This window comes from Dendropsophus ebraccatus, chromosome 5 (assembly GCF_027789765.1).
Source record: "Dendropsophus ebraccatus isolate aDenEbr1 chromosome 5, aDenEbr1.pat, whole genome shotgun sequence".
Lineage (NCBI taxonomy): Eukaryota > Metazoa > Chordata > Amphibia > Anura > Hylidae > Dendropsophus > Dendropsophus ebraccatus.
In genome coordinates, this window is record NC_091458.1 from 62,542,583 (window position 1) to 62,564,635 (window position 22,053).

The window sequence follows — 22,053 nt, forward strand, 5'->3', positions numbered from 1 at the left end:
ATGGCCGGGAGTCCTACTTTACGTTGTGTGCACGACCGCTGTTCACTAAATAGCGGCCGCACAAAATAGAAATGTCAGTTTTTCTGTGCGCATAGTACACCAGCATAGAAAAACTGTGCCGCATAGTACACCAGCCGTAGAATATACAGAGTGTATACACTACAACCGGTGTTCTATACAATACAATGTTATCGAACATTGTCAAAAACAGTAGCTGTTGTTGCAACTTGCAATGACGGACGTTGTTTATTGTAAAAATACAGTATGTGAACATGGCCTAAAGGTAATCTGTTAGCTAACAGCTATCAGTTAAGAACATACCCTGCAACTGACAGATTCACTATTAATAAAGTTAATAGAAGAAAGAAAAGGCTTTGTACTGTTTCTACTGCACTGCACTGTTTTGTACTGTGCCATTAAAAATAAAAAAATAAAAAAAAGAATAAGAAGGGATAACATGCTACGCATTTGGGTTTAGGTGAAATGAACCTAAATGTATTGTATAAACTACATATAAACCATATAAACTCCACATCGACAATTTGCCACCAATGTATCATATACAGCAAGCAGCATCACATAACATATGTCAGGCCTTACTTGTGACAGCAACATGGCGGTTGGACTTTCCTTCATCAATCACATCTAGGATCTCCTCCGGACTGGAGACAAAACGCTCAGTACAGCCCTGACATGAAGAGAAGAATGGAATACATGCTCATTAGCTTTAAGAGTACAGTCCTAGCTGCAATTGTTGGGAGCGCATGGTGCACGCTGTATATCACACTCAGTTATATAAGGCAAATCTGTCATCCAAAAACCATTATAGAGGTGGTGGCACTGTAACCCAGATCCTAATAAAAGCTTTCCCTTAATACCTGAAAATAGTGTGCCTTTGTCAAGCTTTTACTCTGGTCAGGATAGTGTCAAAAAGGTGCGGCCTATGGTGCCCTGTGCACCGTAGAGGTATATGATTCCTTTCCGCACTGTCTATATAGGCAGTGTAAAAGGGTATGACATTATTTATTATGTATCAGACTTTTATTTCCAGTTAATTGCTGAAATTATTTAGTTTTCACAAGATACATGTCACGCCTATTTATCCGAAGCAGGATGATATAATGGAGTTCAATTGGGAAAAAACTAGGACACTATGAAGTGAGCAATCTATTCTCATCAATAGAATAACTTCTCATACTTTCAGCGTAATCACTAATTTGTATTGACATTTTACTGCTCTCTGTAAAGGGCATAAACTGAGCCACAGAACAGCATGAAAATAATTCAATCCCCAGAACATTCTGAAATGATACTAAGTATTCTATATTGTGTTCTAGCCTCAGCCAAACAGTGTGAGATCAATACTTTGTGATCATGGCTTTTAGCAAAAAACCTTTCCACATAACACTGCAAGAAAGAATAGATTTTCTTCTTCCAGTAATTGGCATTGGGCACATTCATACTTATTTGATGCCCGCAGCACTGGCACAATTTATCTCTATACATTTATAATGGAGTGACTCCTTCCTGTCAGGTTCACATAATTGACGTATTTATTGGTCCATTACACTAAAGAGACAGTAAAGGTTAGCCCAAATGCTTTTACTTTGAGAAATACAGGGCTAAATTACGCATAAAAATACATGGTGCCCAATCGTTCATGACGAAAAAAAGGATTAGCAATCCCACAAATTACAGTTCAGTATCATGTTTAATAACGCCAACCATAAAATAATCTTCTGCAATCCCTAACGTATGACCATTTTTACTGGTGGCATATAATCTGTATTTATAATAATCCAGCCCCTGCTATGCATAGGAAGGTGCTCTCCAAGCACTCGCTTCCTAAGACTGTGATGGGCTTGTGATTACCCAAGAAAGCCAATGGATTTACTGCAGATTTTTCTGCAAGTAATCTGTCTAGTGTGCATTCTGTTGTCCCAAGGGCCCCATTTAAGCATAGGGGCTACCATTTTATTGAAACTCTGTGTGACTGATGGGAATAGTCGAGCACCACAGTTATTACATTTTCATCTTGCATCACAAGGGGAGAAATCCACAGTGGGAAACAACTGCAGTTCGACACGCTGTGGACATGACAATCTGCAGCATGCCCTAAAACTGGAATGATTTTCCCACTATCTATGGATATCTATGAATAGGGAACATGAATAACATTCTGGGGAAAAAATAGGTAACAGTAAGAAAATGTACATGGGGCTTTAAATTCTACCCTGTCCTTGGTGCCCATTATTCAAGGTTTGGATGGGGTCCCAGGAGTTTAAGATCTTAATGGTAATGCTGAGGTTTGAATAAGTGTGAGAAAATATATGAGAAAAAAAAACATTAGAAATAAATAGTATTTGTTCTTATTGTGTCATCTGGATGGTAGGTACATCTTCAGGAAGCTAAAAAGAAGCTATACCTAATACTATCAAGCTGCATAGACAGCAATTCCCTAATAAGCCTATTTTTTTCTATGTATAGACAATACATGTCAAATGATAAAAGTTATCTTCCTTTCTGGTGTCCTAAATATACAATAAAAGAATACTCTGCCTATGGCAAAAGAAACACAAGCATAAAACAGTTGGCGCCTGCTGACAAATGTCTTTACTTTATTACGTATATTAGGATAATTCACATTTTGGGGATCGCTTCTTTTTAATTATTATAGCATATACATATGATTGAATAAAATATTCAAATAAATAAAATTAGGGGACAATCAGTGGAGACTCTTAAATGAGAACTCCCTTGGATTTTTTCACTGATCTCCCCAAGCTCAGTGATTATTGTGTTTTTTTGGTCTATTTTTCATTGCTTCTCGTAGCCAGAATTCTGCTCCACACTGACGAGGGGCAAATACCCGAAACAGCTGTCTGTGGATGGATGCCTACCTTGGTTATGTCATTACACTCGCAACAGAGTTAGACTTTGACTTACAGGGGCCACCCTGGGGTTTCCCTATTAAGGTCCTAATGCTTGCAACAGAGTGAGGACCTGAGGGGCTAAGTATCAGGGTGGTTTGGTGCTTTCCCCACTGGGAGTGACCGCTTGGCAAAGGGCTTCCTTCTCTGGAGAGAGGGATATCTGGCTATTCCTGTGCTATGAAACTCGCAACTGAGGCTCCACAGACCCCTTCTTTGCATATATATATATATACAGTATATATATATATATATATATATATATATATATATATATATATATATGCAGTAGAGAGTGGACACAGCACTCGAGGAGCCTTGTGCGGTTGGTGCCAGCAGCGTATACCCTTAAGGACCGTGGGTATGGATGTACATAAAATAACAAAACTGCACTTTGTGGGAGAAATAAACTTCACCGTTTGAACACGAGCTACATTGGAGTGCCGCAGTGACTTTTTGTTAATATAAATACAGTATATATATATATATATATATATATATATATATGTATATATATATCAACCCTTAGCATGTAGAAGTCATTGGTTTAACCTGGATTTACTATCCACGTCATGTGACTGTACTTGTATTAGGATATATACTGCATGTTTGTGGCAAGTATTATTAACTCAGCAGTCAAACAATAAGATCACAGGCAGAAAAAAAAAATCCGCTCTCACCTTGACAAATGGAACGCGGTTCTTGTCCTCATGTACAGAGAGGTTTGTTTTAGACACTGGAAAAGGAAGGAGAATGAATTGATTAAAAAGCATTAAAAAGAAAATCAATGCCGCAAAATAAATCACTCATCAATTGTGCTTGCATACTAAAACTAAATAATATATTAGGCTCTGCTCAGTGTAGGAGCCTTCAGTACAGACTGCATCACATTTGGGGGGAAATCTGCACAGTATACACTGCACTATTTTTGCTGGTAAAACAAGGGACATGGTTACGGCAACCAGTGGATCCCATTAAAAACCAGTGAAGTCTGGTTGAAGTGCTGATGATGGGTCCAGGTACAGTACTTTTAAGCTTCTAATCCTATGACAAATTGGAAAACTGAGAGAACATGACAGTATGGACAAAAATAAGCAGTTTTCCTTTACCATATCCATTGATTTCTATGGGTCAAATGTTGTGTTCCTTTATGGAACTCAAAGGTGCGAAAATGGCTATGCTTTTGAGTCCTTTATGTTTGCAAATGGACAGAGGATAGTCACATCAGCATATTATGAATATTGGTAAGCTGACTTATTCAGTGGAGTGGAGTACATTTCATCCAATAGTATAACTGATTCCCAGCAATACTTGGATTTCTACTTGCAACTGAGCAGAGAGGAGGTGAGCTATACTTCAATGTAATATACTGATTGTATTCTGCATCAGTAAGGAAATGGACCAATATGCATCCCAGTAAATATGTTGCTTCAAGAAAACTTCATCCACAGTAGAACAAGGCTTCTCAAACTTTTTCTACTGGAGTCTCACCCAACAGACCAATGCAACAGCTGGGCCTCACCAGACTGACCAATAGGATGCCTGGGCCTTACCCAACAGACCAAGCATCGCCTGGGCCTCACCAGACTGACCAATAGCATGCCTTGGCCTCACCCAACAGACCAAGCAATGCCTGGGCCTCACCAGACTGACCAATAGGATGCCTGGGCCTCACCAAACTGACCAATAGGATGCCTGGCCCTCACCCAACAGACCAAGTAATGCCTGGGCCTCACCAGATAGAGCAATATGATGCCTGGGCCTCACCCAACAGACCAAGCAATGCCTGGGCCTCACCTGATAGACCAATAGGGTGCCTAGGCCTCACCATCTGTGATGAAAGTCCATGTAAAAGCTGAAAATAATGCTAGGGCTACTTCTCACCTGTCTTCTAAGCTCTAAATACCAATAAAGCAATTACAAAATACCTTAATAATGTTGCTTAAATGGAGATTGTTGCAAACAATGCAGATCATAGTTACTTTTGTGAAAACTGCCTCCCCAGCTGTGCCCCACCAGCAGCTAGGGGGCACCTCACTGGTGCAGCCCCCCTCACAGCTTGAGAGGCACTACTCTAGAAACTGAATAAAACACTGACATAAATAACACCACTCTGGAAAATGTTCTTTACATCCCAGGGGTATGAAAAAACATGATCATCACTCAGAACTTGTCAAATCTGGTGATAGTCATTAAACGCATTAACAGATCTAACTTCTTATATTCTCATTATAATAACACTCACATAACTTTTCATACACCACAAATTGGCTGTACAGAATTGTATGTGACACTGTCTTGAGGACACTCTAGGGCATCAGATTTCAGAAGCGCATCATCACCGCCTCAAGCATGCCACAGAGAATGATCTGTAATGAATGCATTCATTACATCCCCTAATGGATAAGACGCAAGTGCGCTCCACCTGCATATATAATAAGCCCAGCAATTTGCATACATGTGCCATGCCTTGTATTAAAGAGAATTGTGAATAGTCTGCCAGGTCATGCTGCCAGCTGTCTATTGTGTAACCCTCTGGTAACACATACATCAGAACATAAAACACTCATCTGAGGATGAAAGAAATAGCTATTTTGGGGGGGAATTTTTTTGCAGAATGAATTGAACTGATGTACAGAATCATATCAGCTGATACCAGCTTTTCTAAATAAGCCAATAAGTATATGCGGGACCCACAAATTTTGCTGTTATTTATCTCTCTGTGGTACAGGACTACACCCCTGCTCAATGATGTTGTCAACCAGAATGCTGTACTTAAAGGGACAACACCTTTCCAGTCCTTGCCTAAACATCATATTAATTTAGCTGTAGTATCCTTTATCCCATACAATCATACTGACCTTGGTTATAAACTTGCTATAGACTAGGATTCTGCCTTGCTCTTTTAGATCCACACATAGTACCTTGCTGTTGTGCCTCCTGTTAACATTCTTGGCTCTATTGGTCCTAAATTTACTCTTCTCTGCACTGTACCTGCCTCTAATAGGTGACAACCCCAAAAGGTACTACCTGGCAAAGTCCAGACCTTAGTAAGCAGATTGAAGGTGGAAGGCGGAAGAGATACTAACAGCAACATACTGCATTTCTCAATAGAACAGACACAAACCAATGTAAAATGCCTTTTTGCTTGAGTTTATATTCCACAAAAGTTAGTTGGATCCATCATGTAGATCTCGTGTTATGAAATGTAAGGACAAGAACGCTGCCTAAGGGTATGTTCACACCGCCGTGCTCAGTTTCCCAAAGTGAGTGAACGAGAGGGCGCACTCCTCCACAGACGCCGCTCTCTGCTCAAAGAAGTGACATGTCACTTCTTTGAGCAGAGAGCGTCGGCTGCTGAAGAGCGCACCCTCTCCCATAGACGGGCTATGGCACACTGAGACACAGGGGCGTAGCTAGGGGTTCAACCTAGGGGGGGCGAGTGAGTCTCAGTGCAACATAACTAAATGGAATAATTACCTTATTAATCCATAGAAACAATATGTGAAAATACATTAAAATGTAGGAGAAATCAGCCCCAATAATCATGGTGTACAGGGTATATGAGAGCAGACAATGTATGCCTCCATGTAGTATTTAGACCCAATTTTAGCCCTCATATAGTTCGCAGGGTCCCTCTATGCTCTCATATAGTAAAAAGACCACCATCTATACCCTAACATAGTAGATTATACCCCCTTTTTCCTCCATATAGAAGATAGACCCTCCCTGTGCACCCCCATATAGTAGTCAGGCCCCTCTGTACCTTCATGAAATTAGGCCTTCTGTGCCAATATAGTAATAATTTCTAATTTCCCATGTAGTAGTAGTTAGGGCCCTTTGTGCCCTAATTTAAAAATTAGACTCCTCTCTGTGCATCTATCTAGCATTTAGTGCAGGTAATCCCCCCAAAAAAGGTAGTATCTTCCATGTAGGCATCCCCTATAGCACCATCTCATGTAGGTAATCCCCCGGTATGTATTTCTCATGCAGCCACCCCCTCCCCCAGCAGTAGTCTTCCTGGTAATCCTGGTGGTTAGACAACCCCACCACCACCACCACCGTGAGTAGACTGTACCTCTAAATTAGGTACCCCCTTTTCAGTTAGCCCGCACATCCCATACCCCAAACCCCATAGATAACATCCTTCCCAGGAGTTAGCCCCACCTACCCACATAGGTCTCCTCCTCTATAACTAAGGGAAAAAGCCATACTTACCTGCTGTCTGGTTGCAGAACTGTAGTCTTCTCATGTCAACTCTCTCCCTGCTCTCTGAGCGCACGAGTGACATCACTCATGTTCCACCATGTTCCACAGCTCTAAGGGAGGGAGCGGCCTCTTGTGGCCACAGCAGTGATTGGCAGGGTGGAGAGCCAATGCTCTCCTCGCTTTGTCAATCATCCTGCTACATTCAAATGTATGTTCTCCTCGCATACAAGCGCATACAGCTAAATGGTCAGACCCAACATTCAGTAGCTGTGTGGGCCCCCCAGGAGCACTGGTTGCTGGCCAGGGGCCACCTACAGCCAATAGACATTTGTTAACTGGCCAAATCTTCAGTGGGCCCCCTGCCTGTGTGGGCCCGGGAGCTGCAGCCCCCTCTGCCCCCATCAAATTACGCTACTGCTGAGACTGGCGGGATTCCGCCTGTTTTATGCAGTGTGAACATACCCTAATATATGACAGTGGTAACTACAAAATTTACACATAATACCCAACTGTTGTGCCCACTGACATTGGAAACACTTACCAGAAAAACTTTTATAGAATGTTCTACAATACTTTGTTACTTAATACGGCCAGTTCACACAGAATAAATTCGGCGGAATTCTGTGGTGGAGCTCTCCACCTCAAAATCCCACCTGATGTCTGTTTCAATGGGATGGTTCACGCCTCCGCTTCTGCTGCTTTCCGCTCAAAGAATTGACATGTCCGCCGATTTTACTCTGTGTGAACTGGCCCTTATACAACAAAACTATTCCTTTCATTGTAGATTAAGGCTCTTCATCTCTGTGATAGTTTACTTACCATCTAGCAGGTCTCTAATTTTATCCAGGTAAATCTCAAAGTAGGAAACCTGGAGAAAAAAAACAGAAACCACCATTAATACTTGGGGCGTCTGTCAGTTTGGGTCATCAGACTTGCTGTAGTGCCAGAACTTGTGGTTGTAGTACAGATACAAATGCTAATGTGAAAACTGCCTATAAATGGAACACAACAAAGAAACTGAATAAGCTGTACAACAATGTCATCGATCTTTGTGCTCAGTTTATAATAATAGAATTGGTGATCAATAACCTATTTTGTAACATAATTCGAGCTACATTCACAAATTCAGCTAACACCTTTGAGTGCACATTACGTTTCATTAATCTAAAACCACTGGCACCGGCAACAGAATAGCTGTTAAGGCTCCGTAATGATAAAGCCTCTGACTTTAAGGCTTTCAGGGGAACTTGAAGGCTAGGTTCAAATCTGCTTTAGAGGCTTCTTTTTGGATCTCTGTAACAAATTCCATCCTCGAGAAGACCTTTATGCTGCATGACAGATGCCAACAGAGCCCAACAGACTCCATTGATTTTAATAATGTCCACCAAGTTTCCTGCTGGATTTTAATCTTAAGTATTGTCCTTATTTAGGAATCTTGAGGACTTCCTATAAGTCTTCTGTCTGATTCTTTCATCATATGTCTTGAGGCCCAGCTACAGCAAACAATTATTGCCCATACCTGCATTACCATCCATTCTTGCCGATAATAGTTTGGTGCCGGCTGATTGTGGTCTTTCAACATTTTGAAAAACCACGATCATGTCAGTGAGGGTTTTTTCTGCTTTGCTCCGTGTAACAGGAGCAGTGGCAGCAGACCACCACTGACTTCATTGGGCAGCTTCATTGGACGTTCTAAGGATGGTCTACAAGAATGTCATCCACTAGACATCTAGGACGTAGGGATAATGTTAACCAATGCTGAATGTGATCAAGGTTCTCCTTATGAATAAATAAGGCGGCTGACCCCAACAAAAAAAAGGAAAGCAAAAACGATACTATGAAAAGTCATAACAGATGAGCACAGTTGTCCTATACCTTAATATGGAATTCCAAGTTCTCATCCATGGAATAGATGTGGTTGAAAATATCTCGAGCAATCCTGGGTATTATTCCCATTAACTGAGGATCGTGAAGCTTACCCTGAGGGAAAAAAGCGAATGACAGTGTATAAGACGTGACATATCTGTAATACTAAGTAATTTCCCTAGAGTTCTTTCTTTTTTATAAAGACACATGCACTTCCTCTGGTAATGGGAAATGTAACTTTACAACACACAAGCTTAGGCCTAGTATACATACCTACTGCGATCCGTCGTCGTTTCCCTCTGGCGCAGTAGAGAAGCACCGGAGGGAAACGCATCCCTGAACTGATCCCATTGTTTTCAATGGGACAGTTCATATCATCCGTTCTGCAACTGATGCCGCCGGACCGACGGACTGACCGTACGTCAGAACGCTACTTACAGCGTTCTGACGAACAGCCTGATCAGCTATCCAGCACTGCATCCACTAAAGTCTATGGAGCCCCGGAGGCATGCCGTGTGCAGACGCATGCATTATGGCTCTCCATAGAGAAGTCCCTGTGACACTGGCTGTGCAATAGTGTCCCCTTGCAGGGGGGCAGCCCCCCAGCTCCTCTGTACAGGTGCAGCACTATAGGACAGGGGTAGGGAACCTTGGATCTCCAGCTGTTGCAAAACTACAACTCTCATAATGTCTGGGATATCCAGGCATGATGGGAGTTGTAGTTTTGCAACAGTTGAGGAGCCAAGGTTCCCTACCCCTGCTATTGGGGATATCCCCAAGTCCTGCTGCCCAAAGTAGAGGGCTCTGGTGTGCTGCTGCCCTCCTACATCGATGATCGATGGCCCCCCGTAATGCCGTATAGGAAAAAAAAAGGATGACAACTGATAGAACTGATAGAAACTGATAGTTAAAAAAAAACCGGATAGAAAACCTGATGACAACTGATGTCTTTTTGGCATCAGTTGTGACATCAGTTGTGGTCAATTTTTTACAACAAAACGGAAACGGATGTAACATATATATGTAAACCCAGCCTTACCTCCATGGTGTGAGTCTTTCCAGAGGCGGTCTGCCCGTAGGCAAAGATAGTTCCATTATATCCAGCCAGCACATCTACAGGGAAAACAACATCTTATTGAAGTACTACAGACATCCTGCGTATTCTGGTGTATTTGGTAGGATTTGAAGATTATAACATTTATAAGGCTAGGTTCACACTATGTAACTGTGCGGCTGTATTTTTTATGCGGCTGTAAATGTGCGGATGAAACTACGGCCGTGGGAAAAAATAGACATGCGGCTCAAAACATACGGTCATTTACTTGGAAATCTGGTTCAACTAAAAATAACAAATAAAATCTTAAGAAAGTGATGCAAACACCTCTGGATGCATCTGGGAAAGCAGGGAACACAGTTTACATGAATTGCTATTACCGGGGTTTGCGATCCTCTGCACTAATGCCGATGTCTCTCATGGTTAATCTATTAAAATAATAAAACACATTTTCGTTGTAATAAAGTCCCTTTCGTTGTTCAATAATTAAATTTAAACTAATCCATCATTTTGCAATTAAATATACTGTTAAAATAAATATATATATAAATAAATGTATATTTATATATATATTTATTTTTTGACAGTATATTTAATTGCAAAATGATGGATTCGTTAGAATTAAATTATTGAACAACGAAACTGAATTTATTTAATCGAAAATGTGTTTTATTAATTAAATATTAATTAGTACAGGAAGCTCCAGTAAGCCGTTAATTCATATTGCCGGCAATAGAGCATTCTGTACTAATCATCACTTTAATTTAATGAAAACATCAAATGTTTCTTCTAATTATGTTATCACAATAGCATTATTAGAAGAAACATTTAGAATTATATGTGCGCTCAGCTGATTGGCTGATCGGCTGAGCGCACATATAAAGAGCCGGTCCGCAGTACAGTGACTTCATTGTGCTGCGGACCAGCGAAGAGGACACATCGGGGTGAGTATAGAGCTCTCCCCACCCCCTCCCCAGCACTGCACCCCTCCCAGCAAGGAAGGGGGGGTCAGTTAACCCCTTCCTTGCTGGGATGGGTGCAGTCTGACATCAGTCTGGCCCCCAAGGACAATACATCCTCCCTTAACCCCTTGGGGGCCAGACTGTAAGCAGCGATCTGTAAAGATGCTGCATACTGTAAGGTGCACAACACCGCTCACAATGATGGGTGTTGTGCTCCTGTTTATGTGTTTTTTGTGTGTTTCTCCCTTTTTGTTTTTCAGATATCGGTATCCTGGGGATTACGTCGGATTCCGTGGACTAAGTCGATGACCAGCGTTTTTTTTTTTGTTTTTTTTTTTATAAAATGGTTAATGAGGGGTGTGGGGGTGTTTTTATTTGAATAAAAAAATTTTTTAACTTGTGTCTTGTCTTTATTTCTTTACTTTATAGACTTAGTAGTGGAAGCCGTCTAATAGACGGAATCCATTACTAAGTTGGGGCCTAGTGTTAGCCGGTATAAAATGGCTAACACTAACCCCCTATTATTACCCCAGTACCCAATGCCACCAGGGGTACTGGGAAGAGCCGGGTGCCAGTGGTCCCGGAGCGTCAAAATTGGCGCTCCTGGACCGGGCGGCAGCAGGCTGGTAAGATTTAGGCTGGGGAGGGCCTAAACCAATGGCTCTTCCCACCCTGGTGTTACCAGGCTGCTGTTGCTTGGTTTTTAACCCGGCTGGTTATAAAAATAGGGGGGACCCTATGCGGTTTTTTTAAATTATTTATTTATTTAAAAAAAAAAAACGCATAGGGTCCCCCCTATTTTTATAACCAGCCGGGTTAAAAACCAAACGACAGCAGCCTGGTAACACCAGGGAGGGAAGAGCCATTGGTTTAGGCCCTCCCCAGCCTAAATCTTACCAGCCTGCTGCCGCCCGGTCCAGGAGCGCCAATTTTGACGCTCCGGGACCACTGGCACCCGGCTCTTCCCAGTACCCCTGGTGGCATTGGGTACTGGGGTAATAATAGGGGGTTAGTGTTAGCCATTTTATACCGGCTAACACTAGGCCCCAACTTAGTAATGGATTCCGTCTATTAGACGGCTTCCACTACTAAGTCTATAAAGTAAAGAAATAAAGACAAGACACAAGTTAAAAAAAATTTTTATTCAAATAAAAACACCCAAAAAAAAAAACAAAAAAAAAACGCTGGTCATCGACGTAGTCCACGGAATCTGACGTAATCCCCAGGATACCGATATCTGAAAAACAAAAAGGGAGAAACACACAAAAAACACACAAACAGGAGCACAACACCCATCATTGTGAGCGGTGTTGTGCTCCTTACAGTATGCAGCATCTTTACAGATCGCTGCTTACAGTCTGGCCCCCAAGGGGTTAAGGGAGGATGTATTGCATCCCCCTTAACCCCTTGGGGGCCAGACTGATGTCAGACTGCACCCATCCCAGCAAGGAAGGGGTTAACTGACCCCCCTTCCTTGCTGGGAGGGGTGCAGTGCTGGGGAGGGGGTGGGGAGAGCTCTATACTCACCCCGATGTGTCCTCTTCGCTGGTCCGCAGCACAATGAAGTCACTGTGCTGCGGACCCGCTAATTATATGTGCGCTCAGCCGATCAGCCAATCAGCTGAGCGCACATATAATTCTAAATGTTTCTTCAAATAATGCTATTGTGATAACATAATTAGAAGAAACATTTGATGTTTTCATTAAAGTAAAGTGATGATTAGTACAGAATGCTCTTTTGCCGGCAATATGAATTAACGGCTTATGTAGCTTTCTGTACTAATTAATATTTAATTAATAAAACACATTTTCGATGAAATAAATTCTAACGAATCCATCATTGTGCAATTAAATATACTGTCAAAAAATAAATATATATATAAATATACATTTATTTATATATATATTTATTTTAACAGTATATTTAATTGCAAAATGATGGATTCGTTAGAATTAAATTATTGAACAACGAAAGGGACTTTATTACAAAGAAAATGTGTTTTATTAATTTAATATATTAACTATTAGAGGCATCGGCATTCGGCATCATTGCCGGCTATTTTTGAAGTACTCCGTACGGACCGCCTGTCAATCCACGGCCGCGTTTCTAGCCGCAAACAATGGTCCTGTTCATTTTTTACGGGTCCGTTTACGATCAGGCCGTAGATTCATACATAGTGTGCACTGTGTAGCCGTATATCCTATACTTTCCAGCGTACGCATGAACCACCAAAAATACCGCCGCACAATTACAGCCGCAAATACAGCCGCACACTTACATAGTCTGAACCTGGCCTTAGTGAAGAAAGATAAAGATTATAGCATGTATAACTGTATTACCTTTAACAATTTGCATAGCACAGGCATGGTAAACTTGCTCCTGAGTGGTATTTGGTGGAAACACGCGATCAAAAGCATACGGTTTTCCCTAGGACAAAAAAGGAAATGATTGAAGCAAATAGATAATAAAATGACAGTTGCTTTTTATTTACAGATCTCTATATATTTTTTTTAAATATTGTATCCGCCTGGTATGTAATGAATTTCAGTGTGCATCATCATGGTGATACCAGTATATAGATAAGATGGGATCAAGCAATTAGCAACTGACGATCGTCCCTACTCTATCTACCCCTCTACCTGGCAATGACCTCTGTACGGGTCACAGAACATGCCTAAAAACTCTCCCACATAGGTAAATAGGTTCTGCTTCAGTTAAGGCTAGAGCTACGCAGTAATTAGGCTGGGTTCACACTACCTATATTTCAGTCAGTATTGTGGTCCTCATATTGCAACCAAAACCAGGAGTGGATTGAAAACACAGAAAGGCTCTGTTCACACAATGTTGAAATTGAGTGGATGGCCGCCATTTAATGGCAAATATTTGCTGTTATTTTAAAACAATGGCTGTTGTATTGAAATAATGGCAGTTATTTACTGTTATATGGCGGCCATCCACTCAATTTCAACATTGTGTGAACAAATCCTTTCTGTGTTTTTAATCCACTCCTGGTTTTAGTTGCAATATGAGGGCCACAATACTGACTGAAATATACGTTGTGTGAACCCAGCCTAATACTTTGTTGTGCAACCAAGAAAAAACTGCCTGTTGTGAAATCCCATCATTCATACAAGTATGTACTTATGTCCATGGGGTTTGCTGTAAAGCATCTCTCCAAATGCTGTTAAAAGTTGTAAAACAGGTAAAATGGCCACCCCATAATAACATCAATTAAATGTAATTGAAAACACTACAATCAGAAAAACAAAACAGATTCAATAAAAAAAGAAAAACATGTTTTGGTTCTAAGCCCTAATCAAGGAGAAAAAATCTAGGTGATACATTCCCTTTAAAAGGGTACTCAACAAATGCTGCTCCTTCACTTGATAAGGGAACATTATTTCATTTTACTTTCTGTATCAGTTGCTTGCTGTTTTCAATATCTCTGCTGTGAAGGCGCAGTACAAGCACCTATTACTTCCAAAGAAAATCTGCCCTTATAAGCCAGAGTACGCTAGCACAGTCACTGTAGTTCTGTCTTGTAAGGCTGGGGTCACATACACACTGCACGGCCAAACCACTTGTGTTACCACAAGCTATAGCAGTTTCAGAACACAGTTATTGACCACACGTGTTTTATAGATGAACACACATTTTTAAATATTTCACTTAAAGAAAATGTGTGGTATGTAAAAGCTTTGTGCAACCATGTTAATGCATTATAATATATGGTATAAAGAAAGACTATGAGAAAATATTTAGAAAAGGCATGAGCATACAGTATAAGTAACCCACCTGCTACTAAAAAAAGTCTACAATCCATATAAAAGTTATTATTGTTGGCACACAAAGGACATGGAGCTATTAGGAGAAATCCCCCTTATATTGAGGCACATAGAAAATGGGTAGATACTGTAAAAATTTTTCCCTGCACTTACTACTGCATCAAGGCTTCCCTGCCTGGATAAAATGGTGATGTCACGACCCGACTCCCAGAGCTGTGCGGGCTGTGGCTGCTGGAGAGGATGATGGCAGGGGGATGCTCAGTGTCCCTCCAGTGCCCTGTGTCCCTCAGTGTCCCCCTGCCATCATCCTCTCCAGCAGCCACAGCCCCCACAGCTCTGGGAGTCGGGTCGTGACATCACCATGTTATCCAGGAAGTGAAGCCTTGATGCAGTAGTAAGTGCAGGGAAAAAAGCACTTTATAGGCATTACCCGTAATAAGTGTATATTGGTGATTTGTATAACTTTTGGGGGGCTAATACAATACTTTAATAAAAATTTTCGACTTAATACAAAACTAAAACCAGAAGTTTACATATATAGGGAGACATTTATTATGGTGAGGAGTGGCCATTTTCTGGCATAGAGGGGCCAAATGCAAATGGCCTGTCGCGCCAGATGGGCGGGGAGGGGCAGAACGAGGGGTGGCTCTGTGTTCGCTCAATTTAACATTTTTTATGCTGAAAAATGTTTAAGAAAGGTTTCACTATGTTTCACTATGTGCGTACACTGGTGCGCAGGGGGTTTATGTAGAAACATTAGGCAGTACTGCAGCGTCTCCACAAAAATGATGCAGTAACACAATTAAATAATGCTAAACAGCAGAGAGGATCAGAGCCGGCACTGCCAATCCCACCAGGACAAAAAACAAGGCATAAACAGTATACCTCATGTAAGATAATATCGGATAAAGTCCTTATTGTCGGGCTCAACCTCAAAGATAAAAGATGCTTGGTCATAATATGTGTCTGGATATGAATAGAAAAAAAATGTAATTCAAAAAGTTCCAATATCGCTGTTACAGGTAGAGAATACAGTGTGCTGTGTGGGTGGGAACACAATGAAATGATAAAGTACTGCAAATAATTCAGTAACACAATAAAACTGCAATGTGTGAACACAGCCTAGATGTTCTGCAACAGATTTGGGCGGGGAATGGGAAGGGGGGGGGACTGTGATGAACAGCTAAGGGAAAGCATTGAATTCTGGAACCTGTAGTACTGTGTACAACTGCTCCACCAGGAAGTACAGAAACAGAATACAGAACAAACCCCCCCAAAACAAATGGATTTTTGGTAATTTCAAAACTGGGTTAGACAGGTAAGCAAGGCTATACGCGTCTGCAGAATTGGTTGTTAAAGGGAACACTACCTTACACTGTCTACACTACTTTGTATAGAGAGAGAATATATCACAAAGTCTAACGCTTTCTTTACAGGATTCTGGAGAACATCATAGGGGTCACCATGAAAGCTTCTAACATTCCCATTAACATGAATCCAACTGGTACTTTATTATTAATTACTCCAGCTCATGTTCAGAGAAGAACACCTCTTACTCACCACAATGAGCAATTACCCAAACTAGGAGGCTCGCTGTGCTCCCTACAGACCTCAAATCTAAGCAAATGAAGCAAGTATAAAAAACAAACTATAAACTGGTGTCTGCTCTTTGCTGAGCACTGCGACATCATAGGTAGGCCAGCAATTTCTCTATAATCTTTTATGGGTAGTGATCTCCAAGCTGGAGCCCTCTAGCTGTTGTGTAACTACAGTGGTCGCTCAACTTAGGCTACTAGCGTTCACGCGTAGCAAAAGTGGCAGAATTCCTCCCTGTCATAATGACACTCTACGGTGGGCTTGTGCGCCTCGCGGAGAGAGGAGCTGCTTGAGCCTCTCATAGACTGTGATTCTGACAGGGAGGCTGGCGGCATAATGACAGGGAGGCTGGCGGCATTATGACAGGGAGGCTGGTGGCAATTCCGCTTCTTTTGCTACGTGTGAATATAGCCTTACAATGGCCTCAGGCTACAATATTTTTTAAGAAGAACTATCAGCAGGTTATATGAGGACACTGAGGAGGAAGGTATGTGTCTTCCCTTCCTCTTCTGCCCCGATCCTGCGATGTTAGTCGGCGTAATATTCAGCCGGGAGCACTATTGGGAGAACTGCCCTGCCCCAATAGCATTATCTGACCCGCCCGTTCCATTGATTATAAATGTAATTTTGGTACACCTTTGTGTCCTATACAATACTGGTACTACCTTAAAGTAATGGTGCCCCTTAAATAAATCACGTCTTTTGCATAGTAAGTGTGCTACCCTCTCAGTATTGGTGCCCCCTTAGTGTCTCCATTCAGTAATAATGCCCCTTACTACTGGCCATTGGATGCACTACTATTAACTAATCTGTGGGCTACACCATGTGTATTTACTAGAAAGGTGCACTGGTATAAGAAAGGTACGTGAGCAGAATCCTACACCACGTTTAATCATTAGTTGATCTAACTTTGGTTGGTTTTCATTTGGTTAGAAAAATTACCAGAATCCAGGTAGGTAGATCAAACGTCTATCTATATTTGCCTATAAAAGAACCAAAAGAAGGATGTGCCAATGAGAGAAACCACTTATATACCAAGCTTGATAAAATGATTGGTGCTTCTGGATAAAGACATCCGCTATACTAAGATCATGAGACGTGGTCATTACACAGCGCAGGGTTTTATGAGTTCTAACCTGAAAACAAGCCAGACAGATGACAAGCAGACTTTAATGTACCTGGCATCTGCTACTGGCTCCTGAAGTCTACAACTTATTATGACCTACCATGCTATGTACGGAGAATATAAATTACAAGTTCCCCATTCATTATCATAATGCAAGTCACAAGTACTGAGATATTTAGACAGCTAGAGCAAAAGAAAATTGTCAGTGACTAGAAGGATGCAAATGCATAATGTAGATATAATTAAATGATCACTCACCTTTCAAAACACTCTGCATAAATCAACAGTACAAGCTAATATAAGAAGCAGTGTAGTATATCTTATTAGAGGAAAATGACTCTTTTTTCACTTATCAGGCTCCTGCCCTCCTCCCTTCGCCCCTAAACTAATAATTTGCTTAAAACATCACCAAATTCAGCAAAGTTTAAAGGGTAAATTCCCACACAGCAATTCACAGACATTTCTCCAACTTTCCCATATGTCTATTCTGATGAATAGAATCGATTTTCAGTCACAGAAATTTCTGTAACAAATTTACCTTGTGTTAACTCAAAAGTTCGCCTAGGTCTATGAAGGGGATGGGGGGAGGGGTGCTGAGTGAGACAGAGGCAGAGAGAGACATAGAGCCCAGGTTGAATGATCTAGTAAGTGTTTATCTAATAGTGCACAATTCACAGCTTACACTGCTCAGTGTTGCTCTATAATGTTCTCCAAGCTGCTCACAAAGCAAATCAGGATCTTCTTATCGGTAAGTGTACAGTGTATGGGAGACAAAGCAGCTAGTCTCCCCTATTAGCTCAAGGACCAATGAAAATTAGAAAGTCTGGTTAAAAAAAGGCATATATAAGGATTTTTATTTCCAGAAATGGTGCTACATCCCAAGTACACACATAGCAGCTAACTGTGAAAAAATATGCTGAAAGGACTATTTAAATAAATTCTCTTCTCATATAGGTCAAATAACTAATTTCACGTCGCTGTACAGTGATTGTCACCATTTACAAGCTTAAAGGGGTTATCAAGGTTTAGAAAACATGACTGCCATCTTCCAGAGACAGCACCACTCTTGTCACCAATTTAGGTGTGGAAGATGGCAGCCATGTTTTTCTAAACCTGGATAACCCCTTTATTCTTACAATCTAAGACGAAATTCACACATCCGTAATATTTGATATCAGACTACCATATTTTTCGGACTATAGGGCGCACATAAAATCCTATACTTTTCTCAGAAATCGAAAGTGCGCCTTATAGTCCGGTGCACCTTATATGTGAATTAATTCTTCACTTAAATTAGAGTAAGTTCAAACTGAGTAAATCAGGCGGAACTCTCCACCACGGAATCCCGCCTGCTTCAGTGTGCCATAGCCTGTCAATGCTGCGCTGCGCCTTACAATCCGGTGCGCCTAATATCCGGGTGTGCCTTATAATCTGGTGCGCCTTATATATGAACCTAGACATTTTAGCAGGCGCTCTTTGGTAATGCGCCTTATAATCCGGTGCGCCTTATAGTCCGAAAAATACGGTACCTACATTTTCATTTGAATGGCCCTGTTCACTAGGGCTGGGCGATAATGGCCTAAATTAATATAGCGGTTTATCGTACATATTGCCGCGGTAACGATAAATTGAGCGATAATTGACACGCCCCCTTTTGAAAACCACACCCATTTGAAACACGACGTTTCGGCGTCTCCTATGCCATTTTCAAGTGGCACTTAGGAGACATAGGAGATGCCAGAACCCTGTGGTTTACTTATAAAGTTTGCTGCACATCATTTTATGGAATAAATCCACATTTCCACATTTGTACTACCATCAGAGTGCTGCAGAGTATTTTTTACTAGCTGATTTGATCCAAGGTCTAGGATTTGTCTGCTGGCACCCACAGTGCTGCCTATATTGTTTGCTATAGCTATCTATCGATCAACGATCGATAGATATTAGAGAGAGGAGATATATTATAGATAGGTTATACAGTATATCGATAGAAGTCCTATCTGTCTATCTTGTATCTATCTACGATCTGTATATCTTCTATCTATAATATATCTCCTCTCTCATATCTTTATCTCCTATCTATATATAATCTATCGATCTAATATAGATAGATAGATTTTATATAGATAGGAGATAGATGATATATAGATAGGAGATAGATGATATACAGATAGTAGATACTAGATAGATAGGAGATGGAGGGATGGATGGAGAGATAGATAGATAGATAGATATATGAGACATATCTATCTCCCTATCTATCTATAATCTATCTAATTTCTCTCATATCAATCTATCTATTTTACCTGCTGTTCTGCCCTGACCCCCCCCCCACCCCAGCACATACAGTTGGGGTCAGGTATGGGGTCGGCACCTCCTTGCTCCCCCGGGCACCGCTCTCTCTCTCCCGCACAGGAATCCTCCCTGTCACATATATCTGCTGTCAGTGTCCCGGGCAGAGCGTCGCACACGGCTGCTTCCAACACTGACAAATGATAACGGGCGCCGAGGATTCCTGCGCGGGACAGAGTGCGGTGCCCGGTGGAGGGAGGATGTGCTGACCTATACCTGACCCCCTGCAGCCGCTGTATGTGAGGGAGAGGGGGGGCCACGGCTCGCTGTGAGTGCAGCTTCCAGAGCCGTCCGGCAGCAGCGATGAGCACACACTGGAGGGGGAGCTGCTACCTGGAAACAGCCTGTCGGATCTCCAGCCTTCTTCTTTACCCCCAGCAGCACTGTTATCAGTGTCCTGAGCCGAGCGTCACACATGGCGCACGCCCCCCCCCAGACAGCAGAATAGTTTTACCCAGGCCAGGCAGCGGAGGAAGAGAGACGCGAGGAAGCCTGAGTGGAGCAGAGCATGCGGCCGCTGGGTGAGGGGAGGAAAAATACCGCAGATACCGTCCTGGCAAAGTTGAGGTCGGTTAACCGACGCCAGTGGCGGTATCGGTATTTTTGCGGTATACCGCCCAGCCCTACTGTTCACACACCCATGTTTGGTGCCGTGATCTGTGCCGCAAAAAATACTGACAGATCCTAGCCTAAGGCTACATTCACACATCGATAGAGCTGTCTGCAGCGGTGGACCTGCCACTACTGATGACACTATGACAGTATAGATGTGCATCTGTAAACATCTGCAATTGTACGGACCCATACATTGTCAATGGGTGATCCATGTCGCAACTGCCGCCCATACTAGGGCCTTCCAGTATTTCCTGAATGGCCCCAGCATTGATCTGTGACACCTACAGGTGTGTGTATGGGGCCATAGAAATGAACTGGTCCGCATGCTATCCGTTATTGTAGACACAACGGGGACATTTATTAAGTCCAGCGTTTTTGCTCCGGGCTGAAAAAGTTTTTCACAATGCCGACAGTACACAGATTTATGTAGAGGCGCACTGCCTCCACATAAATCCTGAGCGCACGGAGGAAAACCTACGCCAGCTCTCAGCTGGCGTAGGTTTCCTTATCATTTTTCCATGCACGAAATCCTAAATTAAGGAGACCTAGAGTCCGTGCTCCCCCCCCCTCGTTCAGCCCCCATCCCCGCCCCCCTGGCACAAGCAGCGTAAACTGGGATAATGTGAACATTTAATTTGCAAAACAGGCATCTGGCCGTTTTATGCCAAAAATAGAACTTTTTACGTTGATAAATCCCCCCCCAATATGTGGATTTGTGAATGTAGCCTAATTCCCGTGTTGTAAACCCACATTTTTGCACCAAACATTATTGGGGAGGGGCCTGTTTACGCTGTGATTATTTTCAGAGCCTCAGTTTTTTTTTACATATATAAATATACATATACAGGTGGTCCTCGGGTTACGACGGTCTCGAGTTAAGACGTTTCGTGGTTCCGACGCTTTGTTCCGACCTACGCGGTTCCGTCGTAAGTCGAGTACGTGCAGTGGCGGAAGAATACAGTACAGTACTGTACTATACTATACAGTGACAGGTTCCAGACTGAGAAAAACGAGTCTCCTGGCTGACCTAAGCCAGACTCTGCTGATGCCACCTGATGTACCTATGTGTTTATTGATACTTATGTAGGGTACTGTGTTAGCATACAGTAGGTTTTAGGATAGGCTAGGTGTTTACAGCACAGTACTGTTATTATGGTACAGTACTGTATGAATGTATGATCCGACTTACGTCGAAATTCGGTTTACGACGCCGCGCAAGAACGGATTAACGTCGTAAGTCGAGGACCACCTGTATATATATATATATATATATATATATATTTATTTATTCTAGCAACAAGAAAGATGAACAGTGACACAACAGTAGAGATTGCTCCAGCGTTAGCCCTTTCCTCTACATGTACAGAAGCAGACATCAGGGAAGTAGAGTGAATGTACAAGAAAAAAGATGGGAAGAAGCCCTGAAGGTTAGTAACAAGATAAAGAGAACACATACAGAAAGCTTGTTAAGATGATTGTTGCTTCTGGAGAAAGCCATCTGCTATATTAAATTCATCAGACATGGTCATTACAGCAATGTTTTCTTTTATCTTAAAG

The 22,053-nt window shown here is 41.9% G+C and overlaps 1 protein-coding gene across 5 annotated transcripts in view; it reads right to left on the reverse strand.

Annotated features, from left to right (window-relative positions):
* The window catches only part of KIF5A (kinesin family member 5A), a 95,127-nt gene that overhangs the window by 41,336 nt on the left and 31,738 nt on the right, over positions 1-22,053 (reverse strand). For all 5 annotated transcript variants that reach the window (XM_069972268.1, XM_069972267.1, XM_069972266.1 and 2 more), the window contains exons 2-7: positions 13,362-13,449; positions 10,045-10,118; positions 9,015-9,119; positions 7,959-8,007; positions 3,611-3,666; positions 601-688 (exon numbers count right to left, since the gene is read on the reverse strand). In XM_069972268.1, the coding sequence (XP_069828369.1) occupies positions 601-688; positions 3,611-3,666; positions 7,959-8,007; positions 9,015-9,119; positions 10,045-10,118; positions 13,362-13,449 (460 nt within the window). The remainder of the gene's footprint in view (positions 1-600; positions 689-3,610; positions 3,667-7,958; positions 8,008-9,014; positions 9,120-10,044; positions 10,119-13,361; positions 13,450-22,053) is intronic.